General features: G+C 35.2%; 2 protein-coding genes across 3 annotated transcripts; one reads left to right on the top strand and one right to left on the bottom strand.

The window, feature by feature from the left end:
* Positions 1-1,650: 1,650 nt before the first annotated feature.
* On the bottom strand, positions 1,651-4,624 carry LOC108321534 (uncharacterized). Of its 2 annotated transcripts, XM_017553347.2 has the most exons (2): positions 1,855-4,624; positions 1,651-1,768 (listed from the first exon to the last, which is right to left on the bottom strand). In XM_017553347.2, the coding sequence occupies exons 1-2, from the start codon at positions 3,597-3,599 to the stop codon at positions 1,756-1,758; spliced, it is 1,758 nt and encodes a 585-aa protein (XP_017408836.1). In that variant the 5' UTR covers positions 3,600-4,624; the 3' UTR covers positions 1,651-1,755. The 2 variants fall into 2 exon arrangements, with proteins under 2 accessions (XP_017408836.1, XP_017408914.1); XM_017553425.2 differs by having other exon boundaries at positions 1,651-4,624.
* Positions 4,625-12,094: 7,470 nt separating this feature from the next.
* On the top strand, positions 12,095-13,256 carry LOC128196520 (uncharacterized). Its single transcript, XM_052877780.1, has 2 exons — positions 12,095-13,122; positions 13,211-13,256. Exons 1-2 carry the CDS (start codon positions 12,095-12,097, stop codon positions 13,254-13,256), a joined length of 1,074 nt encoding a protein of 357 aa, XP_052733740.1.
* The last annotated feature ends 2,704 nt before the right edge of the window (positions 13,257-15,960 follow it).

Here is a 15,960-nt window from a genome sequence, read left to right on the forward strand (position 1 = left end):
TATGAAGAAGAAAATGTAATTTAAGATATTTTAATTGAAAATTGAAAATTTATTATTTTCTTAAGGGATTCTTTAACTCATTTATTTTTATGGTTGTAAATTATAAAAAGAAAGAAAATTCAGTTATGTCAACTCATTCTTATATTTATATGTTTAAATCTTATGTTCACAAGGCTCCATTTTGGTAGAATTTGCATAACCTTTTAAAGTAAATTTTTACTATGCAAAGCTTCGAAATAAAACTACTTCTCAAAAAGCAGCACAAACAACACCTAACACACTCTTTCTTTGATCATCTTTCAATCTCAAAATAATTGATATTTAAAAAATTTAAATTCTAGTTAATAGTTTTTTTCCAAAATACACTATAATTAATAATTAACAGTATTTTTGGTAAGTATTGTTTAATATATATATTGTGTATGTATCAAGATCTGGGCATTCAATAAGGATTTACTTCCATTAAATATGTTTATGTACACTCAAAATTAACTTCTTGTTGTGATATAATTGACTCCTATATATAATTATGGAGTGAAAATTTAACGAAGAAAGAAAAAAAATTGTGAAATTCATTCTGTTTTCAATCATAGTAGAAATGAGATGATTTGTATGGATTTATACCAATTTTCATATTTGACCCGGGTACATTTTATAATTTTCATATATTTTTTCTCTTAAAATAATAATAATAATACAATTTTTTTTTATTTTAAAAATTAATTTTTATTTTTTTATAATAATTTTTTCAATTATATATAATATTAATAATTATAATTTTATAATTTTTATTAATTAAATAATTTTTTTATATATCGTATCAATTAAATTTTATACTAAATTTTATATATTTTATTTCTAATTCTATTCTTACTTGTCTTTAAATTTCTTAAAAAAACAAGAAATAATTCGTCTTCAAATACTCTGTTCCAAATTAATTATGTAAAATAAACACTATGAGATAACATTGGTATCATAACCGAGGTAGCAATTTCGTTCTGTCAGTCTCCAACTTAAACGACATTGCTGGAAAACAGGACGGAACAGTACTATCTTAATTTGTATGGATGGACAACTTCAATTTCAGTGTCCATTTGGTGAAACACTTTCATTTCCTAGGAGAGGCAATGCAGTGTTGTACTTGTAAACTGCCCAAAATAAAGAACGACAATAATTGTAGCCATAACATACTTTTATTTATTCGCTTTTATGATGTACTTGCCAGCATAAGACAAATACCTTCCAGCCAGAGACAAGTTAAAATGTTAGTGAATGAAGCCACAGATCCACTTTTCTCCATGATGGTCACAAATTTAAATGAAAACAAGATTTTTTTTTTTAAATGGTGTTTTGACTATTAATCTGTGCATATAACCAATTAATAAAGCTTTTTTAATCACAGCTAACATCTTCTGTGCTTCTGCAATCGTCACATCTTTCTGTGAACAATCACTCTCCTAACTGCGTCATATTTTCTGATTTAAACTCAATGTTTTCTATGACTTCTAATAAATTTAATCAACAGTAAAACAAACTTAAAAAATGTTAAAAAAATACTCTATTAACCTTGTCTCCCACCATCTGTAAGTTGTAATAGGTGAATACTAAATTCACTACAATTACCGTGTACAAACAAGAAATCCGTATAAAGTAGAACTCATAATTAAGAAATTGAAGATATTGCAAGGCTTAAGTAAGATCAGTAAATCTGTCTATGCCATAACCGTTTATGGGGAAGAGGAAAGGAGTATCCAATTACAACCTTAATCTGTGGAAAGAAACATCCTTGTCAATTTAATTACATCCCATTTAGAAGGATATGATATATGGATATGGATCTTCAATATTATTTACCTTGAAGAGTTTCTTGCATTCCTTGTACTCCTCTTGATAGACTCAATTCTCTGAAGCCTTATCTGCTCTCTGAACTTGGCAATGAACTCATCAGCCTTCTTATCCACATCTGGTCCTTCATCACCGCTTGTTCCACTGAAACCACTATCTGTTTTTGAACTTTCTTCACCAATAACAGCTCCACCCTTCGCTTTTCCCTCGTTCTCAACCATGATTCCTCCTCCGACATCTTCATCCTCGGTTTCCGTGTCTTCTTCATCATCCTCATCAGATTCCACAAGTACCTTGTCAAGATAGCTTTCTTTCTCAACTGCCTGTGTCACCAGAGGCACGCTTGCATGCCCCGTGAGCTTGTCACTTCTAAACGACGTGAGTTGCATGGATTCTTTTTCTTCAGCAAGTTTTTTCCCCGTTGGCTTGTTTTTCTCACTTGTGAAGCTTCTCTTCAACTCTTTATCGAAGGAGGGTTCGATGAATGAACCACCGTACCTTGGCTTCATGGACACTGATTTCTGATACATCATTGGTGGGGGTGGTGGGGGTGGTGGAGGTGGGGGAGGACAGGATTTGTAGAATCCCTTCTTCCGCACTAAATCCTCTGAGTTTTTGGCGAGTGATTCTGTCGATAAAGAAGACAAGGAACTTGCTCGAAAAGAACGTGAAGTTTGAGGCTTCGGTGGGCGAGATTCCACCTTGGAGAACTCGGATTCTTCCTTTGAAGATTGATGGGAAAATGCATCGTCAACTTCTTCTTGCTTAGGTTCCATTCTTCCTGATCTAGAACGCCATGGAATGGGAGAAGGAAGCACCACACTCTCTTTCTTTTTGTCCTCAGCTCTTGGTCCTTCAACTTCTTTATTTCTATTTGAATTGCTTGAAAATCTTTTAGAAGATGCTGACCTATTTAGAGATTGAACACCAACATCAACATCATCGGCGTCAACTTCTGCTTTTCTATTCGAGTTGCTCGAAAACCTTTTGGAACTCGATGACCTATTTAGAGATTGATCATCAACATCACCCGCTACAAATTCAGCACTTTTACTTGAATTACTTGAAAATCTATTGAAGGTTTTTGACCTATTCAGACATTGAACATCAACAGCAGCACCCGCGCCATCAGCTTCCACGACTTCACCTTTTCTATTCAAAGTGCTTGAAAATCTTCTAGAACTCATTGACCTATTTAGAGATTGAACATCAACATCTTTATCATCATCAGACAAGCGAGACTTGAGGCTTCGAATGGGCAAAAGCAAGGGCTTGTCCCCACTCTGGTCATCAAAACTAGAAAGCTTTTTCAACGGTGGAGCAACCACAACCACAGGTTCATTCCTGCGATGTTGGTTGCTCCACGTTTGGACTTTGGTTTCATCGGACTCAGGTGGGTTTTCAGCCTCGTCCTCGAAGAAGGAAGAGACCTGAAGGAACTTAGAGACAAGAGTTTGGGCGGTGTCGAACTTGGAGTGGTTATTCTCTTTCTCTGCCTCGTGGTTTCGGCGACTGAAGAGGCCGTAAGAGATGGCGACACCGACGAAGAGAAGGTGGAGGAGTTCCCAGTTTCTGGTGAGGAGTGATTGGTTGATGAAATGAGGAGCTTGTGAGGGGAACAGGGGGAGAATAACGAAGAATATGAGAAAGAGTGCCGCTTTGTAGAGGAAATGGTAATAGAATTTATTTGGGTCTTGTTGGTTTTGTTGAAGAGGTAACTTTTGTTGCTTGGTAGCGTGGATTGCAGCAGCCATTGCAGAAGGAAGGGAGAATGTTTAGTGAGAGATGGAGAAGAAGGAGAAGAGAGTTTACTTGGAAGAAGAGGTTAAGGAAAAGATGAAGGTGCAGCGTCAAAGACAAAATGTCAAGTGTAGCCTTATCTTTATTCCTTTTCCGTGTTACCTTTTAACCCTTTCGGTTCCATCACAGATATGCTTTGCCTCCTGCAATCTCACTTAATATATAACGTCAAACTTACCAACTTCCCATATCAAATTTTAATCCTTCCTTATTCATTAAATGTTGGTAACAAATTAAATTCCAAAACCTTAAAATTTAACAAACTTCACTTGTTTTCCCTTGAAACTTTAATTTATGTGGATGTTTTCAATCTTCTCTTGAGACTGATTTGGTTGGCTCCAACATGATCTGTTGATTCCTTTTCTCTTAGTGTGAACTGATAATAGACTTGAGCCATGGTCCCTCACACTACCAAAAGAAACTCAACCGATACCTTTCTTAGCTTCCCTTTGTTTCTAGAAACTTAAATTTAGGTGGAGATGCATATCTTATAAATTTCACATGAAGACCAAGAAACAGTGAAAATTTGGCACATGGAGCTATATGCTTAACTCAAGTGAGCTTTAATTGGTTTGACCAGTATTTTCCCCCAGTGGTGCTACAGGTTGATGGAATAAAAGTAATCGTAAAGAGAGTGAAACGAAAACAACAATTTGTTGAGGTGATGGTCCATTAAAGCAGAATTGGAGGAACATATGCAGAGGGTCCATGAGCATCGAATAGATTTGCCTACCTACTGTTACAAAATGCAAGGTGCAAATTATTAGCGTTGGAATCACTCATGATTCCCCTCTTCTACTCCTACCATGCCTTTCATTTGGATGGAGCCTGTTGGATTTATGTGACAAAAGAAAAGACAAGTTCCACACTTGGACAAAACTTAGACGTGAATTCTTAATATATTTAGAATTTTAGCTCTTTAAAACTGTCATCGCTTTATTCCAAGTCATCTATAAACTGTACTAAAGGTTTATTTCATTTAGTATATTGTTTTTAATATAAAGAATTGTTAAGTGTTGGTCTTTATACTTATCTACTGTTTTTGGCTGCTGTTGGATTCTCTTAAAGTTTACGCAGTGACTCAAAATGTTCCCTTAAAGGTTACGCAGTGACTCAACATGGATGCAAAAGTACATGGAATAAGGATCGCGATATGTTCACAACGCAAATTTAACAACGTTTTGACAACGTCACGTGTTGTATTGGCCCATTTTAAAATTATTTTTTTAAAAAAAATTGATTTGGAAAAGGGGTCAGAGTTGAACATTAGCTTATTCTGAAACCACCCTCCTTCCTTTCAGCACTCTCTCCTTCTTCCGAAACACTCTCTCCTCTCTCCATTTTAGGTTTTTAGTTTTTTCATTTGATATTCTCTCCCTCCATTTGGTGAAGTTGAGCAATCTCTCTGGACGTTGAGGAAGTTCTGTCGTCGGTGGCCTCGAAGTCTCTCGTTGTCTCTCGAGTTCGTGATTTCAACGATATACGTTCAGCGATCTCTGTGGTTGGTCTGTTGAAAGTGTCTCGTTCGGTGTCGATTTTGTCGAAGTTCTGAGCTTTTTTTGTGCAATGGGTTCGTCCGCTGACATTGGTTCTTCTAACAAGGTATGAACTTTTCTCTTTTCGTATTCGTATTCGTATTTTGGGGTTGGGTTTTTGCTTTTGGCCTTTATTGGACATTTTGCTGGTTTTTGCTTTTGGGTTATGACTTTTGTTGGTTATTTGTACGAACAAATATTAATTTTTTTTTGTAGTTGCTTGTTCGTCATCATTGAAAACAAAGTGTATTGCTACTTTCAATGGAATTTTGAGTGAGGAGCACAAGTCCATTATTTCGAAGACGCAATTTGGATATTTTTAGAAAAATCCCCTTTTGTACCGAAAGTTGAAGAGTGCTACCCATACATGGCTTAAGCACTCTCCAGGGGTCCTTACGAGTGTGTTTTCAATGTTGTGTGAATTGATTATCCCTGATGGCTATGGTTGAAGGTGTCCACAACAAGAAATTTCAAGTTAGGTCAGTCCTATGTGGATGGAAGACCAAGTTAAGGTGTTTCTAGGTTGAGAGGTGAGTTCCTGCACCATTGACACATGACTGATGTTGTTGTAATCAATTACAGGGAGCTGGTAATCGCTTACCAGTAGAAAAATCCCCTTTTGTACTGAAAGTTGAAGAGTGCTACCCAGACGTGGCCTAAGCACTCCCCATGAATATTTTGGATTCGTTATGACTGTCTTTTGAAGGTTTTGTGGATGGATCATTAATGAAACACTTCAAGTTGGAATACTTCAATATTAAACAAATATAAAAGAAATAATGAAGGGTATTGAGTAATGAAAAATTATAACAATATTAAAAAGCACATACATTAATAAAAAACGTAATGACATTTCACGAAACAACAAGTTTTGAAATGAAAAGGTACATAATAGTATACAATGAAATGTAATCTAAGAAGGTGGTTGTCGATTAATTGATTGCGGAAGTTAATAAGTTCTTGCTCTACGAGTTGTGCAAAAATCGTCATGAACTTGAACTACCTTGGTTCAAACACCTATAAGAGTTTTTACCTCCACAATTGAGTGGAGGGAAACTGTGTTTTGATACACTTGACACCATCAATGATGACCAACATGTGTTTCATCCACAATTGAGTGTGCCAAACTGTGTTTTGATGCACTTGATACCATCAATGATGAGCAACGCGAGTCATCCATGCAAAAAAATAGAAAAAATCACTTATAGGGACACAAAAACGACTTTGGGGAGTCAAGTTCATCTAGCTCGGGAGTACAGTTGAAGTTTCTGTACAAATAACCCTTTTTCCTCCTGTAATCGATTACCAGAGGAAAAAGGGTAATTTGTACAAAAACTTCAACTGTACTCCCCAGCTAGATGAACACTACTCCCCATGCTCTATTTTTGCTGAATTTTTCATTTTTTGAGATGGGTGAGTGAGTTCAATGTTATTGGGTGTGCTCCCTGCATCAATAATGAGGTGAGTTCATTGATTTCTTTTAAAAAAATGTCCATTTAGGTGGTTTTCTCCAACTGAGGTGAGGTGCATCACCATTGTTGTAACACCCCTTCTCGGAGTCTCATACGAAAAATTTTCATTTTATTAATTAAGAAATATGTCATCTAATGTTGTTACAATGCACAAATTTTAAAAGGCATTTTCAATAAATAATAGATCTGTCAACAAGAGGGAAAGATATACGTATAAGATAACCCATGCTGTCAACTTTGACCTTTGCTGACTATTTTAATCATAACTTTTTCCACAGACCTCCAAATGATGTGATTCTTTTTTTATTAGAAAGTAGACTCAAATATTTCCAATGACTACTAATTTATAATTTTTTGACACCTGAGTAGGTGCTGTTAATTCCTTAAAGTTAACGTTTTATATATTTCTACCACCTTTGACCTTTGCTGGTTGTTTTGCTCATAACTTTCTCCACCGAACTCCAAATGAGTTGATTCTTGTTTTGTTGGAATGTAGACTCAAAGATCTTTCAAATGATTACTAACTCATAATTTTTAGACCACTTTAGTAGATGCAGTTAATTTCCCAAATACAACGTTTTTCTAAGCTTCCTAAATGAGTTTACTTTCACGTTATTGTCTCATGTTTCTTATATTATCCTAATTTATTTTATTTCTTTATAAAATGTTCATAATTCAAGGTAAAATAGTAGTATAATTAAGGTGTGGTGTGATTCTACTACCACAAGCCAAACACTTATATGGACTTCACCTACCTTGGTTTAAACACCTATATGAACTATTTTGTCCACAATTGAGTGGGGTAAATTGTTTTGATTCACTTGACACCTATTTTAACTTCTTTGAGTCTAGATTCCAACAAAACAAGAATCAAGTCATTTGGAGTTCGGTGGAGAAAGTTAAGAACAAAACAAGTAGCAAAGGTCAGAAAAACAGAGTTGGGGAGTGTTGTTCATCCAGGAGTACAATTGCAGTTTCTGTACAAATGATCCTTTTTCCTCTGGTCATCGATTACAGAGGTCTTGTAATCGATTACCAGAGGAAAAAGGGCAATTTGTACAGAAACTTCAACTGTACTCCCCATCTAGATGAACATTACTCCCCATGCTTTATTTTTGTTGAATTTTTCATTTTTTGAGATGGGTGAGTGAGTTTAATGCTATTGGGTGTGCTCCATGCACCAACAATGAGGTGAGGTCATTGATTTCTTTAAAAAAATGTCCATTTAGGTGGTTTTCTCCAACTGAGGTGAGGTGCATCACCATTGTTGTAACACCCCTTCTCGGAGTCTCATACGAAAAATTTTCATTTTATTAATTAAGAAATATGTTATCTAATGTTGTTACAATGCACAAATTTTAAAAGGAATTTTCAATAAATAATAGATTTGTCAACAAGAGGGAAATATATACGTATAAGATAACCCATGCTGTCAACTTTGACCTTTGCTGACTATTTTAATCATAACTTTTTCCACAGACCTCCAAATGATGTAATTCTTTTTTTATTAGAAAGTAGACTCAAAAATATTTCCAATGATTACTAACTTAAAATTTTTGGACACCTGAGTAGGTGTAGTTAATTTCTCTACCACCTCTGACCTTTGTTGGTTGTTTTGCTCATAACTTTCTCCACTGAACTCCAAATGAGTTGATTCTTGTTTTGTTGGAATTTAGACTCAAAGATCTTTTAAATGATTAATAACTCATAATTTTTAAACCACTTTAGTAGATGCAGTTAATTTTCCACAAACAACGTTTTTCTAAGCTTCCTAAATGAGTTTACTTTCACGTTATTGTCTCATGTTTCTTATATTATTCTAATTTATTTTATTTATTTATAAAATGTTCATAATTCAAGGTAAAATAGTAGTATAATTAAGGTGTGATGTGATTTTGCTAGCACAAGCCAAACACTTATATGAACTTCACCTACCTTGGTTTAAACACCTATATGAACTATTTTGTCCACAATTGAGTGGGGTAAATTGTTTTGATGCACTTGACACCTATTTGAAAGCTTTTTGAGTCTAGATTCCAACAAAACAAGAATCAAGTCATTTGGAGTTCGGTGGAGAAAGTTAAGAACAAAACAAGTAGCAAAGGTCAGAAAAACAGAATTGGGGAGTAGTGTTCATCTAGCTGGGGAGTACAGTTGAAGTTTCTGTACAAATTACCCTTTTTCCTCTTGTAATCGATTACAAGACCCCTATAATCGATTACCAGGGGAAAAAGGGTAATTTGTACAGAAAATTCAACTGTACTCCCCAGCTAGGTGAACATTACTCCCCATTCTCTATTTTTGTTGAATTTTTCATTTTTTGAGATGGGTGAGTGAGTTCAATGTTATTGGGTGTGCTCCCTGCACCAATAATGAGGTTAGGTTATTGATTTCTTCAAAAAAAATGTCCATTTAGGTGGTTTTCTCCAATTGAAGTGAGGTGCATGACCATTGTTGTAACACCCCTTCTCCAACCCCTCAATGGGGAGCTCTTCTTCCACAGCAGGGGAGTGGCACTGCACTTTCGATATAAATTCGTGATTTTTCACTGGTAAGCGATTACATGCTACTCGTAATCAATTACAGATGCACATAACTGGGAACAATTGTCTTCCAAAAACAGAACTTCCAGGCAATCAACAACAACCAATTTAGTGAACTTATTGTTTCAGTCCAACTCCTCTTCAGTACAGGGACACATCAATTTTGACCCAACAAATTAATGAATAAACTCACTCAACCAAAAACACTGACAAAGAAAATGAATATGAAGAATAATTAATCAAGAATAGTTTAGCTGTATTCATTTGCTATAATTATGTACAATTCTGTAAAAAAAATTTATAGTATAATTCTATACAATGTCTATTCATTTGCTATAAAATAAGAATCTAAACCAAGAACACATTTCTAATGCTATAGTAATCCAAGATGTTGCAGCGTTTGAAATCTTCGGACGTTGTCCTCGTCTAGGATCGAGTCAAATATATACTTCTTCCTAAACGCAGCCAAGTCCTCCTGAAATGAACATTTTGGAATTTAGAAACAATATGAAGACAACGATAATGTAATATTTACAAATCATAGTGAGGGAAGAGAAGTTAAGTCATGAACTACTCAAGGGAACAACTAGACTCTAGATTTTTGCCGTTAATGACACATTATTTGAAGAGAAAGTCTATGAGCTAGCCTATGCATGTGAAGATCTTGAACCTAAAAGCAACTTTAAAGACATGGAAAGTGAAATATTCATAGAAAGAGTTTGCAAGTTGGAAGGGGAAAATAGGTAACCACATCCATTGCACAATACAGAGTACAAAGAAAGGAAGAAACCATTGACAAACCAAAAAACCACAGTAATGAAGCATGATACAATGTGCGAATAAACAATACCTTTGGATAAAAAACGAAAATCGCTGCTGACAAAGTGACCACCGCACCCAACCGATGAAGGACCAATGACGACGACAAAAAAACGAAACCTTTCGACAAATGATGCCAACGGTGGACCCAAGCGAGACTTCCTCCCAGCACTTTAATGGCGGACCGACACACACGACTTCGTCCAGATAGAACGGTGGACCCAAGAACGAATTTCACAACGGTGGACAAAAAGCACTTCGTTGGTGGAGCGAGAGTTTCGAATGGAGAACGAAAGATTGATGAGAGAGTTTCGTAGGGATGAATTTTACTTTGTGAAAGGCGCCAACAGGTTTCAGCATTTTTCTTTCCAAAAACACCCTCGAAAACAAAATTAACATTTTTTAATAAATCATTTAAAACAACAAATGATAGAACTACATGTGTCGTTGTCAAATTGTTGTCAAATTTACGTTGTTGAAGAAACGTTTTTCATGGAATAATTAGCTTATCTCAGTTTGGGATTTGTTTAATGATGCCCACATACACAGGAAAGTTCTAAAAATGTTAGATGATTCAAGAATGGTGACTTGTTCCATTAGTGTAACTATCCACTTTATAAAAGCTGCTATAATTTGCCATCGTCTTCAAATATTTTGGCTTTTTAAGTGAAAGATAATGAAGAAAGTTGAGAATGACTATGGAATTTGTGGATCATATAAATTATTTAATGGCGATTATTTTTTTAAATAACAGGTAGGTTTATCTATGTCAGACATCCTTAGCCGTTGATTTGTTTAATTTTATGAAAGGTATGATAGAATTAGGTTGAACATAATCATAAAAACATTTGTTTGTACGTAGAATGTTAGTTTAGTCATGAAGAATGAATGAATCATAGTTTTGCATGGGTGGGAATACATTTGTAAGAGTTTTTGGCAATGAATCTGATTCCCATCCAGCTGCGTTTGAATATTTCAAATTCTAAGAATAGAGAAGGGATGAGTTAGATGCTCTTTACCGCCACACCAAGAAAACTCAATATGGAATATTAAGCGACACATATAGATACCAAAACAATCTCGATAAAACGACCGTATTAGATAAAATCATGTGGCTGCATCAGTTGTATTTTGCTTCCATTTTTTCATGTATTTTTAGGTAAATTTTAGTAAATAGAGTCACAAAAATCAATTATACTGACAAATCGGTTTTAAAGGATGTGATTGAATATTTATGAAAAAAAATTGATTAAATCAATTTTAAAAATAAGGTTTTTTACAATTTGATTACCTTGGAATTTGAGAATTAAAGTAAACTGAGTTTTAAGTTAAGCTATTTATATTTGGAAAAAATTGTATTCAAAATAAGTTTATAGAAAAAATTAGTTAGGTTTTCAACCAACATAAAAGATTTTTAATAGACACGCAACTCTTATTTACAATTGATTTTAAAATTAAAACCCCTTAAATATATTCCCAACATAACAAAAACGTTAAGAAATAATTAAAGTTGACCACATATACATTCTAAGGTTCCGATAACACTATTTTAGGTAAGAACGTATTATTTTGTAAAAGAAAACATATAAGAATTAGATATCTTAATGGGAAAAATCAATAAAATGAATATATGTTCGATTCATTTTATTTCATAGAATTAATTTTTACCAAAAATTGTGTTGATAAGTGTCAGAAATAAATCAAGTAGTGTACCGCATCTTTGTTATGGGACCATATAATATCTGCTTTTGATTCACGGGTGTATCTTTCTTTGTCTTTAGGAAACATTTGCTATTATTATATTGTAATTGTAGCCTATAAAAAAGGCAACTCTAATGCACTGATTAGCACAAGTTTGTCAAGTGAATCAAATATCAAATTCTTCCTCTGTTTCTTTATTTTGAGTGAGTGCATTTAGAAAATATTAATCCCACTGATATCAAATTGGTATCAGAGCAGGCTAGATCCAGCATTAGTTTTTTAAGTCTGTGAGAGAGCAGTATAAAATTTTCTGAGTGTGTGAGGAACAAAAGCGTTCTCACCTTAACAAAATTTTTGAGTCTATTTGAGAAAGAGAGAGATGGCCACAAATTACAATATTGTTTGGTCTGGTCCCAAATTAGATGACAAAATGGATTACAATTATTGGGAATTGTTGATGTCCACCCATTTGAAAGCTCACAACATTTGGAGCTTTATTGAACCAGGCTTACAAGAACAAGCTAATGCAGAAAATCAAAGGAAGGGGCAGTTGGCGCTATCACAAATTCAACAAGGAATAGATTATTCAATTTTTGGCAAAATTGCAAATTGCAAGACTGCCAAAGATGCGTGGGATACATTGAAGTTATCATACAAAGGAGTAGAGAAAGCTCAAAAATCCAAACTGCAGTCCTTGCGAAGAGAATATGAAAGGTATGATATGTCTAGTTCAGAAACTGTTCAACAATATTTTTCACGTATCACAGATCTTGTCAATAAGATGAGAGTATATGGAGAAGATATTTCTGAAAGCAAGGTGGTTGAAAAAATTCTACGCACCATGCCGATGAAGTTTGATCATGTGGTGACTACAATAATAGAGTCTCACGACACAGACACCATGACAGTTGCAGAATTGCAAGGAAGCATTGAAAGCCATGTGAGCAGAATATTGGAGAAAACAGAAAAAGGAGCCGAAGCATTGAAAAGTCAAGTGAATTTCAATAAAGTTGCGGAGTCCAATCAAGAAGTAGAAAGTAGAGGTCGTGATAATTTCAATAATAGAGGAAGAGGAAATTTCAGAAGTAGAGGTTGTGGAAATTTAAGAGGTAGAGGTCGTGATAATTTTAATCACTGGAGAAACAACAAATTCAGACCAAACAATCAAGGAAGAGATGGAGATAGTTTTGTACCTGCCCATCGAGGAAGAGGAAGAGGTGGCTATCAAGAAAGAAGTAATGTTAATTGCTTCCACTGTGGAAAATATGGCCACAGAGTAGCAAATTGCAAATTCCGACAGCAAGCAAACATTGCAGAAAATCAGTACCAGGATATTGGTGAGAATTCTAATAACCCACAAAGTTTATTTTTGACAAGCAATAACTTCTCAGAAGATGAAAATATCTGGTACTTAGATACTGGGTGTAGTAATCATATGTGTGGAAAAAAGGAATTGTTTTCTTTGCTAGATGAAACAGTTACTTCAACTGTTAAGTTTGGCAACAACAGCGATATTCCAATTTTGGGAAAAGGCCAAATAATGATTAGATTGAAAGATGGTTCACAGAATTTCATTTCTGATGTTTTTTTATGCTCCTGGTCTTCATCATAATTTATTAAGCATGGGACAACTATCAGAAAAAGGATACAACATGCAGATTCATCATGGGAACTGCACATTGATTGACAAGAGTGGGAGATTTATAGCCAAGGTAAAAATGACTCCGAATCGCCTATTCCCTTTGAAAATTCAACATGAAAAATATCCTTGTTTGAGTTCTATCATACCAAATGATGATTGGTTGTGGCATATGCGCTTCGGACACTTTCATTTTTCTGGATTAAATTATCTGTCAAAGAAAGAATATGTTTCTGGTTTGCCTGTTATAAATATTCCCAAGAGTGTGTGTGAGACTTGCCAATTGGGAAAGAAACACAGAGAATCATTTCCTACAGGAAAGTCATGGAGAGCAAGAAAGCCACTGGAGATTGTTCATTCAGATTTATGCACAGTTGAAATTCCAACACATGGTGGTAGTAAGTATTTTATTACCTTTATTGATGATTTCAGTAGAAAAACATGGGTATATTTTTTGAAGCAGAAATCAAATGCTTGTGATGCCTTTAAGTCATTTAAGGCATTTGTGGAGAAACAAAGTGGCTGCAAGATTAAAGCATTGAGAACAGACAGAGGTCAAGAATACCTTGTCTGTGCAGATTATTTTGAGCAACATGGAATACATCATCAACTAACAACCAGATACACTCCTCAACAAAATGGAGTTGCCGAAAGAAAGAACAGGACCATCATGGATATGGTAAGGTGCATGTTAAAAGCAAAACAATTGCCTAGAGAGTTTTGGGCAGAAGCTGTTGCTACTGCTGTGTATATCCTGAACAGATGTCCAACAAAGAGTGTTTGTGAGAAAACACCAGAAGAAGCCTGGAGTGGAAGGAGACCATCAATTCGACATCTCAAAGTTTTTGGGTGTATAGCTTACGCCCATGTACCAGATCAGCTAAGGAAGAAGCTCGATGATAAAGGAGAAAAATGTGTGTTCATTGGCTACTGCACAAATTCAAAGGCATACAGGCTCTACAATCCGGAGACAAAGAAGGTAATTATCAGCAGAGATGTGACCTTTGATGAAGAAGGAATGTGGGATTGGCTATCCAAATCCCAAAATAAGCCTACAATAATTCTAGAAAATTATGAAGAGGAGAATGGACATGTAGATTCAACACCTGATGAGCCAGAAACATCAAGCAGACCACAGAGGCAAAGGAGACTACCAGCCAGATTAGAGGATTATGTTGTGGGTAATGACAATGACTCATTTAATGAAGAAATTATCAATTTTGCCTTATTTGCAGATTGCGAGCCTATATCATTTGAAGAAGCATCAAATAATCAACATTGGAGAAAAGCAATGGATGAAGAAATTCATTCCATTGAGAAGAATCAAACATGGGAGCTGACAGACTTACCAGCAAACAAAAGGCCAATTGGAGTGAAGTGGGTGTACAAAACTAAGTACAAGCCCAGCGGAGAAATTGATCGTTTCAAAGCAAGGTTGGTAGCAAAAGGGTACAAACAAAAGCCAGGAATTGACTATTTTGAGGTATTTGCTCATGTAGCAAGATTAGATACAATTCGTATGCTCATCTCTCTATCAGCTCAAAATAATTGGAAAATTCATCAAATGGATGTTAAATCTGCTTTTCTGAATGGTACTTTGGAAGAAGAAGTATATGTTGAGCAGCCTGGAGGATATGAAGTTAAAGGAAAAGAAAATAAAGTCTACAGATTGAAGAAAGCATTATACGGCTTGAAGCAGGCACCCAGAGCATGGTACAAAAGGATTGATTCCTATTTTTTACAACATGGATTTCAGAGATGTCCATTTGAGCACACTTTATATATTAAAGTTGTTGATCCAGATGATATTATTATAGTATGCCTTTATGTTGATGATCTAATCTTTACTGGCAATAATCCAAAGATGATTGCAGAATTCAGGGAGGCCATGGTTCAATGTTTTGAGATGACAGATTTGGGTCTAATGTCATATTTTCTTGGCATTGAGGTGGATCAGCAGAATGATGGAATTCTTATATCTCAAAAGAAGTATGCTACAGACACTTTGAAGAAATTGAAAATGGAGTATTCAAAGCCAATCTCAATACCTGTTGAGGAAAAGTTGAAATTGAAAAGAGATAGTGATGAAAGAAGGGTTGATTCAACATACTACAAAAGTTTGATTGGAAGTCTGAGATACTTAACTGCCACTAGACCAGATATTGTATTTGGAGTAGGATTGCTCAGTAGATTCATGGAAGAGCCACGTGCAAGTCATTTACAAGGAGCAAAAAGAATTCTCAGATACATCAAGGGTACTCTAACTGAGGGAATTTTTTATTCTAATAATTCTAATGTAAAGCTGGTTGGATACACAGATAGTGACTGGGCAGGAGATATTGAAACAAGGAAAAGCACGTCGGGGTACACGTTTCATCTAGGCACTGGAGTTGTATCATGGTCCTCAAAGAAGCAGCCAACAATTGCACTCTCAACAGCCGAAGCAGAATATATAGCTGTAACAAGTTGTGCTACACAAGCAATATGGATGAGAAGGATGCTTGAAGCTATGCATCAGATGCAAGATACTCCTACAGTGATACATTGTGATAACAAGTCTGCAATTTCACTATCAAAAAATTCAGTTTTTCATGGACGATTCAAGC

The sequence above is a fragment of the Vigna angularis genome, chromosome 1 (genome assembly GCF_016808095.1).
Source record: "Vigna angularis cultivar LongXiaoDou No.4 chromosome 1, ASM1680809v1, whole genome shotgun sequence".
Classification (NCBI taxonomy): domain Eukaryota; kingdom Viridiplantae; phylum Streptophyta; class Magnoliopsida; order Fabales; family Fabaceae; genus Vigna; species Vigna angularis.

Bases quoted from the DNA above. Each gene is read 5' to 3' on its own strand.
- LOC108321534 (XM_017553347.2), bottom strand. From the start codon at position 3,599: ATGGCTGCTGCAATCCACGCTACCAAGCAACAAAAGTTACCTCTTCAA.
- LOC128196520 (XM_052877780.1), top strand. From the start codon at position 12,095: ATGGCCACAAATTACAATATTGTTTGGTCTGGTCCCAAATTAGATGAC. The intron at 13,123-13,210 runs GTACTTAGATAC...TCAACTGTTAAG, and splicing joins TCAGAAGATGAAAATATCTG to TTTGGCAACAACAGCGATAT.